Here is a 10,456-nt window from a genome sequence, read left to right on the forward strand (position 1 = left end):
TTGCAATGATTCTATTAGCTCTGCTGCCAGCCACTGATCCTTGTTTCAAACAAACAAACAAGTGTCGGGCAACAGCCTAATATTAGTTACCTCTGTTCAAGGAATTGATATTCAACAAGTGAATATTCAATATATATATATTTAAATAATTTATTTAAAGTGATTGATCTACAAGTTAACTCAATAAATCTTTCTTCGCTCACAAGAAAAATAAAAAGTAAGTGGTACATAATAACGAATAAATGGCATTCAATTTAAACATTCACAATGATTAATCTTCAATTGAAAAATCACTATCTTCAATTGAAAAATCACTATCATATTCCTTTTGGGTCCATTCTATATCACTACCAATTGGTCATGCAGTTTCTTGAGCTGTAGCAAATTCTTCCACTGTAATTTCATCAACTGATTGGCTTACCTGCAAAGCAAATTAAACCTTCACTTATTACTGTTTGCTTTTGAGGATTGATGATGAAGAAAGCAAAGCCAGTTTTCCAAAATTGGACAAAGGATGACATATTAAGAACAAGAACTGTGAATTGAAATAATAATGCAAAAGGATATCTAGAAAGAAATATTGACAGCCAATAGAAACCGATTACAGTTGATGCAATTTCATTTAGTCATTTAAAGCATAAAAAAAAGGAATTTCTCTTAGGAAACCAAAATAAAAATATTACATTAATGCATAGAAATTAAAGCTTAGTATTGAGTTTGGAAGAGTAGTGTACCTGTGTTTTGGCATGCACTAATTCCTTTGAATCAACACTAAATCTTGTGGTTACGTTGGGACAACCTTCTACTTTTAAATACCTCAAAATTTGGAAAACAAAATGATAACCAACAGGGCTAAAGCTCACGAGGTTTGGTAGGTTATCAAGCACTAAGTCGGTTAATTCAGGTAGGTGTATCACTTTCTCTTCGTCCTTACTCACATTTGACTCATCTCCTTCAAACACCTGTTCTAATTTGGTGACCCTTTCAAGGTATAATCCACCTAGGTTTGGAAGGCCGCCATGAGCAAGAGTTAATGGGAACAAAGATTTCAAGTTTTCACAGTTCCTTATTGTAATCCAACTCAATTTAGGGAAGCAAATAGGTTGGAGATGATGTTGTGATGGAGTTAGATCCTTCTCAATTATTTGCTCCAATTCCTCACAGTCAGATATATCCAACGAGCACAATTGTGGCAAATTTCGAGCGATGGTAGATGAGAAGATGTATCTTAACCTTCTACAATCTTTAACTGTCAATGTACAGAAATTTTGAAAGTGTTCAACTTGGATGGGACCACTCCATATCACCCGCAATTCAGTTAGTTTGGACAAGCGTAGGAACTTCAGAGTTGAAAGATTATATCCAGAATATTCAAATAACTCTTCAAAATTGGAAATTGTTAAATATTCCGTACATGCTTATGTTCCTTCTCTCCTTTCAGGGACTCTCACGTTGCTTATTTGCTTCTTTTCTGTCATCTTCGAGAACTTCAATTCCTATAAACATATCATCAATCATCAATTTCGAAGTGTTGAAAGTCATTCACTTCACACCTATCATTTTATTAATTCATTTTCTTATGGAACTTTTATTTTAACAATTTTTTAATTAAAATTATGGTTTAATTTGTTTTACTAAATAGATTCTTTAAGTTGAACACTAATGTTCAAAACTAGATTCTCTCCTTTAAGAATAAGCACAAGATTTCTTTTTCAATCTTTTATAATTAAAGAATTCAAAATTTTTTAAAAATTTACTGTTCAACTCAAATACATATAATTATGATCATAAATTACAAAAAAAAATCTCCAAAAATATGGTGCAAAAACACAACATAAATAATATTACGTAGTACTAGATACTGTTTAGAACATATATATATAAAAGAAACTAAAATGTCTTAACAATTTATTCTTTATAAACAACATATATATTTTTCTCATAAAGATTATAAAAGTATTCAATTGAAATGTTATTTATGTTACTAATTGGTATTGTAATTAACTAAACTACTTAAAAGGTTTATTTAGATTAATTTTTAGACCAAAATTCTAAAATGAAAATTATTTTTTAAAGAGTTATACAAGCATTTATTTATTTTATACAAAAAAAATCAAAAGGTAAAAATTTTAATAAATAATATACATAAGAAGGTCTTACTTGTATATTTGTTGAAACGATAAAAGGTGTCAATTGAGGACAATCTCTCATTGTTAACGAGTACAAAGATGGCGATGTCAGCACAATATCATTTCTATCCTTTCCTTTTAATTGAGGCAAACTAATCAACTCAACTTTATTCAGTCTTGCAAGACCTTGAGACATTGAGATTAACACTTCTGGTCCTTGGATTATATCTTGCAATTGGGAACATCTCTCTATCTTCAGGGTTCGCAATTGCCCAAGACTATTAGCAACACACATTGGGAAAAGAAATTTCAATTTATTGCTTTCTCTGACTTGTACTTCCATTAGGCATTGGAAACTTATGGTTGATAATACTTGTGAGTCTTGAATTATTTCTTCCATTCCAAAGCACCTCTCTATCTTCAGGGTTTGCAATTTCCCAAGACTATTAGCAACACACATTGGGAACAGAAATTTCAAATCATTACATTCTGTGACTTGTACTTCCCTTAGACATTGAAAGCTTATGGTTGATACTTGTGAGTCTTGGATTATTTCTTCCATTCCAAAGCACCTCTCTATCTTTAGGGTTTGCAATTTCCTAAGACTATTAGCAACACACATTGGGAAGAGAAATTTCAAATCATTACATTCTGTGACTTGTACTTCCCTTAGGCATTGAAAGCTTGTGGTTGATACTTGCGAGTCTTGGATTATTTCTTCCATTCCAAAGCACCTCTCTATCTTCAGAGTTTGCAATTTCCCAAGGCTATTAGCAACACACATTGGGAAGAGAAATTTCAATTTTTTGCATTCTTTGACTTGTACTTCCATTAGGCATTGAAAGCTTATGGTTGATACTTGTGAGTCTTGGGTTATTTTTTCCATTCCAAAGAATCTCTCTATTTTCAGAGTTTGCAATTTCCCAAGACTATTAGCAACACACATTGGGAAGAGAAATTTCAATTTATTGCATTCTGTGACTTGTAATTCCCTTAGGCATTGGAAGCTTATGGTTGATACTTGTGAGTCTTGGATTATTTCTTCCATTCCAAAGCACCTCTTTACAAACGATGACATATTAACAACAAGAACTGTGAATTGAAAATAATAATGCAACAAGGATATCAAGAAAGAAATATTGACAGCCAACAGAAACCATTTACAGTTTATGCAATTTCATTTAGTCATTGAAAGCATAAAAAATAATAATAATAATAATATCTCTCGGGCAGCCAAAATAAAAATATTGCATTAATGCATAGAAATTAATGCTTAGTAAATAAAGTGTTTGGAAGATTACATAGAGAAAATAATTCAATGGATGAACTTTTGTTTTAAAGCTTAGTATTGAGTTTGGAAGAGTAGTGTACCTGTGTTTTGGCATGCACTGATTCCTTTGAATCAAAACTAAATCTTGTGGTTACGTTGGGACAACCTTCAACTCGTAAATCTGTCAAAGATGGGAAAACAAAATGATAATCCACAGGGCTGAAGCTCACGAGGTTTGGTAGGTTATCAAGCACTAAGTCGGTTAATTCAGGTAGGTGTATCACTTTCTCTTCGTCCTTACTCACATTTAACTCATCTCCTTCAAACACCTGCTCTAATTTGGATAGCCTTATAAGGTCTAATTGCTCTAGGTTTGGAAGGCCGCCATGAGCAAGAGTAATTGGGAACAAACATTTCAAGTTTTCACACATCTCGATTGTAATCAAACTCAAAATAGGGAAGCAAATAGGTTGGAGATGATGTTGTGATGGAGTTTGATCCTTCTCAATTATTTGCTCCAATTCCTCACAGTTAGATATATCCAACTTGCCCAAATGTGGCAAATTTCGAGCGATGGTAGATGAGAAGATGTATCTTAACCTTCTGCAATCTTTGACTGTCAAATGAGCGAGATTTTGAAAGTATTCAACTTGGATGAGACCACTCCATATCACCTGCAATTCAGTTAGTTTGGACAAGTGTAGGATCGTCAGAGTTGAAAGATTATATCCAGAATATTCAAATAACTCTTCAAAATTGGAAATTGTTAAATATTGCGTAGATGTTGATGTTCCTCCTCTCCTTTCAGGGACTGTCACGTTGCTTATTTGCTTCTTTTCTGTCATCTCCGAGAACTCCAATGCCTATAAACATAACATCAATCATGAATTTCAAAGTGTTGAAAGCCATTGACTTCACACCTATCATTTTATTATTTCATTTTCTTATGGAACTTTTATTTTAACAATTTCTTTTATTAAAATTAAGGTTTGAACACTAATATTCAAAACTAGATTCTCTCCTTTAAGAATAAGCACAAGATTTCTTTTTCAATCTTTTATAGTCAAAGATTTCAAATTTTTAAAAAGTTTTCTGTTCAACTCAAATAATCATAAATTAAAAAAAAAAAGAACTCCAAAAATATGGTGCAAAAACACAACATAAATAATATTACGTAGTACTAGATAGTGTTTGCAATAGATATATATATAAATAAAAGAAACATAAATAATATATATATTTCTCATATAGATTATAAAGTATTTACTACTAATTGGTATTGTAATTAACTAAACTACTTAAAGGTTTATTTAGATTAGTTTTTAGACCAAAATTCTAAAATGAAAACTATTTTTTAAAGAGTTATACAAGCATTTATTTATTTTATACAAAAAAAAATCAAAAGGTGAAAATTTTAATAAATAATATATATAAGAAGGTCTTACTTGTATATTTGTTGAAACGATAAAAGGTGTCAATTGCGGACAATCTCTCACTTTTAACATGTGCAAAGATGGCGATGTCAGCACGATGTCGTTTCTATCCCTTCCTTTCAATTGAGGCAATTTAGTCAACTCAACTATACTCAATCGTGGAAGACCTTGAACCATTGAGGTTAACACTTCTGATCCTTGGATTATTTCTTGCAATTGGGAACAGCTCTCTATCTTCATAGTTTGCAATTTCCCAAGACTATTAGCAACACACATTGGGAAGAGAAATTTCAAATTATTGCATTCTGTGACTTGTACTTCCATTAGGCATTGGAAGCTTATGGTTGATAATACTTGTGAGTTTTGGATTATTTCTTCCATTCCAAAGCACCTCTCTATATTCAAAGTTTGCAATTTCCCAAGGCTATTAGCATCAAGCATGGGGAAGAGAATTTTCAATTTATTGCATTCTTTGACTTGTACTTCCATTAGGCATTGAAAGCTTATGATTGATACTTGTGAGTCTTGGATTATTTCTTCCATTCCAAAACATCTCTCTATCTTCAGAGTTTGCAATTTCCCAAGACTATTAGCAACACACATTGGGAAGAGAAATTTCAATTTATTGTATTCTGTGACTTGTAATTCCCTTAGGCTTTGGAAGCTTATGGTTGATACTTGTGAGTCTTGAATTATTTCTTCTATTCCAAAGCATCTCTCTATCTTCAGAGTTTGCAAATTGGGCGCAATTAGTTTTTTAGAGCTACCTTGAGCAACAATAATTGGAAAGAGAGATTTCAAGCTTTTACATTCAAAGATATCAATTAGAATCAGATTTGGAAAGCAATTAGGTAGGGGATGATATTGTGATGTCGTTTGATCTTGCTCCGATTCCTCATATTTACATGAATGCAAATTGCTCAATTGTTCATTTGTCATCTCCCCAAACACCAATTCCTATAAACATATCATCAATTTTCAATTTCAAAATGTTCAAAGATGTCAACAACTAACTTAAAATTTCATCAATTAATTTCCTTACAAAAAAATTATTTTACCTTAAATCAATATTATACTCCAAAAATGTGGTACAAAAACAGTCATAAATAATATCACATAATCTGTACATATAAATTATTGGAAAGGGGTAACAACACAATTGGGAATTACTTAAACTAAACTCATCCAAAATTCCTTCCCACATTAAAATAGAAAGATAAACGTGCTTGAGTGTGCTTAAACCCACATCTTCCTATTCAGACAACAATATCGATACCAACCAAACTAAAACTTATATATGATTTTATATAGCTTATTTTAATTTACCCACATAATAGGTATAATATAATTTAGTATTAGATAATTAGTTTGCAATATATCTAAAACATAAAGTTTGCATGACATTTTTTTCTGAAAATTTTATTAATCTTATTATATGGTATCATAATCAACTAATTTGTTTAAAGGTTATTTAGATTAGTTTTAGACCAAAATTATAAAATAAAATCTATCTTTTAAACAACTATTCAAACAACGAATTATCAAAAAAAAAAGGAAACAAACAAACAAATAAATAATATAAAACAAAAAGAAAAATCTTACTTTTATCTTAGTCGAAATAATAAGATGTGTCAATTGAGGACAATTGTGCACTTCTAACTTCTGCAAAGACAATTGTGTGAGTATAATGCTGTTCACATCCCTTCCTTTCAATTGAGGCAAATCAATCAACGAAACCTGAAATGAAAAGCATAATCAAATTTCTCAATCTTTGACCATAGGACAATAAGGAAAACAGATGTCAAGTTATTGCAGTGAAATACACATACCTCTCTTAGACTTTGGAGTAGATATATGTATGTCACTTGTGGATCTTGGATTACATCTTCCAATTGTGAGCAACTCTTTATCTTCAAAGTATGCAATTGCTCAAGGGTATTAGCAACAAACATTGGGAAGAGATACTTTAAATTATTGCATTCTTCAACTTCTGATTCCCTTAAACTTTGGAGGCTTATGTATGGCACTTGTGAGTCTTGGATTATGCCTTCCAAGCTCCAACAACTCTTTATCTTCAAAGTATGTAATTGCCCAAGGCTATTAGCAACTGACATTGGGAAGATATATTTCAAATCATTTTAGAAATATATTTGAACAATCTTCAGACTTTGGAGGCTTAAATGACGACTGGGCCCTTCTTGTTCTATGCTACTCAATTCAGCAATCGGGAATAACAATTGCATCGCATCACAATATGAAACTATAACCTCTTCAAGCTTTTGTAAAAAACCTTGCGGCTGGGGAGCATTGCACATCTCTTCCAAATGAAACATACCACTTAATGATAACTTTCTCAAATTAGAGAGTGTAGTGATTGGCACTTTCTGCTTTGATGCATCAATTAGGCATCGTATAGAGTGGCACCATCGAAGATCTAGAGAAGTCAACTTACTAAATCCCAAGTCCAAGCTCGGAATAAGGTTAGTGTGACCCTCCACCTCATTCAATTCAAGAGATTCTACATCTTCAAATAGTTGCTTGCATGTATCTACAGAGTCACTGATTCTCAAAGATCTTGAGATTGGATAAGTTTCCCTCTTTTGGAACCACGTGTTTCTTTTTATGCCAATGCAAAAATCAAAGCTCCATAATCTACGAAACACAAAGCTATCTGGAAGATGTTTAGAAGAAAAATCCAATGATATTACAACCAACTTTGGCAATAAATTCAACTCTGATAGGCTGTAATAGCTTTCCCTTTTAGTTGAATTCTCAGTCGCCCATTTTAATGAACTACAACCATGCAAGTATAGTTCTTCTAAATTGGACAATCTTCGTATTAAATTAGCAGCGATTCTTCGTAGATCATTGCAACACGATAAATCCAACAGTCTTAGATTTTCCAAATCACCAGCTTCAGTCGGCAATTCAATGATATCAGATCGACTTAAAGAGAGAATATGAAGTGTCTTCAGCTTCCCAAGCATTGAGATGTCAGAGAGTTCACAATTAATCAAATACAAAGTCCGAAGGTTCATATGAAATTGAAATGCAGCTAGAGATATCAATTGATTATTCAAAGCACAAACTTGTAATGCCTTCATACCCTCAAAGAATTCGCTTGAAGTTTTCATGAAACAATCGCCACCATGTAAAAGAAATTTGAGATTTGGGAAAACCACTCATTTAGGAAGTTCATCCGTTTGGTTAGTTTCGAAGGAGATTGCTATGTAATTCTTGAAACTTTCATCCATCGGGAGTGTTTCAACAATCCCAAAAGAAATCTCCTTTCTTGAAGATGCTATCCACAAAGCAAATTGGCGAACCACATCATGCATTTTGATATGCCTTTCTCCACAATCTAGCAACAAACCGGAGTTCTTGAGGGTCTCAATCGATGCAAGCACTTCACTTCTAACTTCTTTAATTGATTTCATGCCTTTATACAGCTCCAGTCCCCATGCATATCCTACCAAGTCCTCCATATAAATCTCATCATCTTCAGGAAATAAAGAGCACAACAAGAAACATGTCTTGGTCTCCATATTCTTCAAGTAGTCGAAGCTCGCCTCAAGACATACATAGGCATTTTCTTCATTAACATCCTCGATTTCAGTCAATCTACGATCTTTGAGTCTCCGGTAAGCAACTTGCCACTCGTGATAACTTTTACCTTTCAAGGCACTTCCCAACGGAACTATAGCTATAGGCAAACCCCCGAAATTTTCGATAATTTGCTTTGCTAGGATTTTAATATCATTATTAGGAGAGACATTTAGACCTGCTTTCTTTTCAAACAGAGTCCAAGCTTCATCATCATCCAAACAGTCAAGTTTTACCACGTTTTGACAATCCATAGCTCGACATACTTGTTGACGACGGGTTGTTAAAAGAACTTTGCAGCCTTTATGATCATCCCCAATTGGAATTCCTATCTTCTCCTTTAAGTTGATAGATTCCCAAATATCATCAAGGATGATAAGAATCCTCGGTTCATTCTTCAGCCTTAACCATAATTCTTGCTCGGATCTTCTTCCTTGTTCATTCTTCATATCAAAGCCTATGTATTGTGCAATTTGATCTTGAATTCTCTCAAAATTTGGCTTTTGAGACACAGTCGTAATCACAACTTTGCCAAACAAATTCAGTTTTGGAGCTTGACTTCCAACTTCATGAACCAGGGTGGTCTTGCCCACCCCTCCCATCCCCCACAACCCAATCATGTTGATATTCTCATCTTTTAAGGCTTCAATGATTTGTTTGAAAGCAGCCTTCGAAGATTCCGAAACCACAAATTCCTTAGAACATAGGAAGTCTATAGTGGGAAGGGCAGTAGGATCACGGTAACCGACTGGTCCAAGTCGACCAAATCTTTCCAAAAGCTTAGAGATATCCTGGATTTTCTTCTTTGCTTTCTTGCTTAATTGATATCTCCAACTACAATTAGGACACCAATTGAGACACCTCTTATTCAGTTGGATTTCCTCCTCCAGAGTTCCCATATCCGACAGTGTTTCGTCTGCCCTTGATTGCAAGTTCTGTACATCATTTTCAATTAGTAAAAGCCGGTTTTTAGCATCCTCAATCTTATGTAGTAGACGATCTCGTGCATCTGCAAGTTCACGCTTTTTCTCTCGGAGCTTTTCAACATTGTCCTGAAAGTGACGGACATAATCAAGTTGACGTCCTACCGGTTTCACCACACAGTCCACAACCAGTGTTGCAACGATGTTAGGAAGAGCAGCCCCACAAAATCCGCAACCCATGCTTGACAAGTTCAAATTGAAGAATATGATGTTCCAAGTTCAAACACTGCAGTGAATCATAAGTAATTACCATTAAAAAAAAATTTTAAAATCTAAAAGTGATTTGAAGATTAAGACACTACTTGTTATACATACCAAGGAAGGTGAAAGACAACTCAAACTATGAGAATCAATGGGCTGTTCTTTCAACTCAGTCCAGCTGAAAACACAATGAGAATCAATGTACAAATAAAATCATATAGGAGTGTAATGTCATATAATTATAAATAAAAAAGACAGTTAATTACTTATAAAAATAATAAATCAAAATATTTGTACCCTCACACTAATAATATTATACATATAATGATGGAAAATATAATAAACATATCCATGGCCACTTACCATTTCAAAATCCAAACAGTCTTTTAGCTCTTACTTGCTTCAACAAAAACATAAAAAGATGAGAACAACTTCAATTTATATATAAAAAAACAGAAATGAAGCATATATAAATAGATTTACTACACTTAGTGCTCAGAAGATTCTTACTTCAAAACAATTAAAAGGGATTTGAAGGTGGTTTTTTTTTTTTTATATAGCATAAGTAAGTAAAACTGAATACAAAAAGAAAGGGGAAAAAAAGTTTATCTTGTAGCCAGAGGATTTGTGTTATGAGATTACAGCAATATTGGGATCTAAATTAATGAAGCTGGTACTGATTGGTCTGCAAAAAAGACCAACAAGGCATGTCAGAGGACTTAGAAAAAGGTTAGTCTTTGGGTCATCTTTGTACTCGGTTTTCAACTTTTTCACTTTGTCCTAAAGCAGACTTAATAATTAGCACCCTGAAAAGAGTTAATTCCATCAAGCATCCCT

General features: G+C 33.1%; 2 protein-coding genes across 2 annotated transcripts; both read right to left on the reverse strand.

Annotated features, from left to right (window-relative positions):
• Nucleotides 1–225: 225 nt before the first annotated feature.
• LOC121227918 (uncharacterized) lies at nucleotides 226–6,965 on the reverse strand. Its single transcript, XM_041110861.1, has 7 exons — nucleotides 6,662–6,965; nucleotides 6,435–6,569; nucleotides 4,845–5,789; nucleotides 3,501–4,262; nucleotides 2,161–3,189; nucleotides 735–1,496; nucleotides 226–421 (listed from the first exon to the last, which is right to left on the reverse strand). The coding sequence occupies exons 1-6, from the start codon at nucleotides 6,944–6,946 to the stop codon at nucleotides 1,419–1,421; spliced, it is 3,234 nt and encodes a 1,077-aa protein (XP_040966795.1). The 5' UTR covers nucleotides 6,947–6,965; the 3' UTR covers nucleotides 226–421; nucleotides 735–1,418.
• A 255-nt stretch (nucleotides 6,966–7,220) lies between these two features.
• LOC121227919 (disease resistance protein At4g27190-like) lies at nucleotides 7,221–10,256 on the reverse strand. Its single transcript, XM_041110862.1, has 4 exons — nucleotides 10,130–10,256; nucleotides 9,983–10,019; nucleotides 9,734–9,797; nucleotides 7,221–9,644 (listed from the first exon to the last, which is right to left on the reverse strand). The coding sequence occupies exon 4, from the start codon at nucleotides 9,596–9,598 to the stop codon at nucleotides 8,015–8,017; it is 1,584 nt and encodes a 527-aa protein (XP_040966796.1). The 5' UTR covers nucleotides 9,599–9,644; nucleotides 9,734–9,797; nucleotides 9,983–10,019; nucleotides 10,130–10,256; the 3' UTR covers nucleotides 7,221–8,014.
• Nucleotides 10,257–10,456: the final 200 nt, after the last annotated feature.

The sequence above is a fragment of the Gossypium hirsutum genome, chromosome A04 (assembly GCF_007990345.1).
Source record: "Gossypium hirsutum isolate 1008001.06 chromosome A04, Gossypium_hirsutum_v2.1, whole genome shotgun sequence".
In the NCBI taxonomy this organism is placed as follows: Eukaryota; Viridiplantae; Streptophyta; class Magnoliopsida; order Malvales; family Malvaceae; genus Gossypium; species Gossypium hirsutum.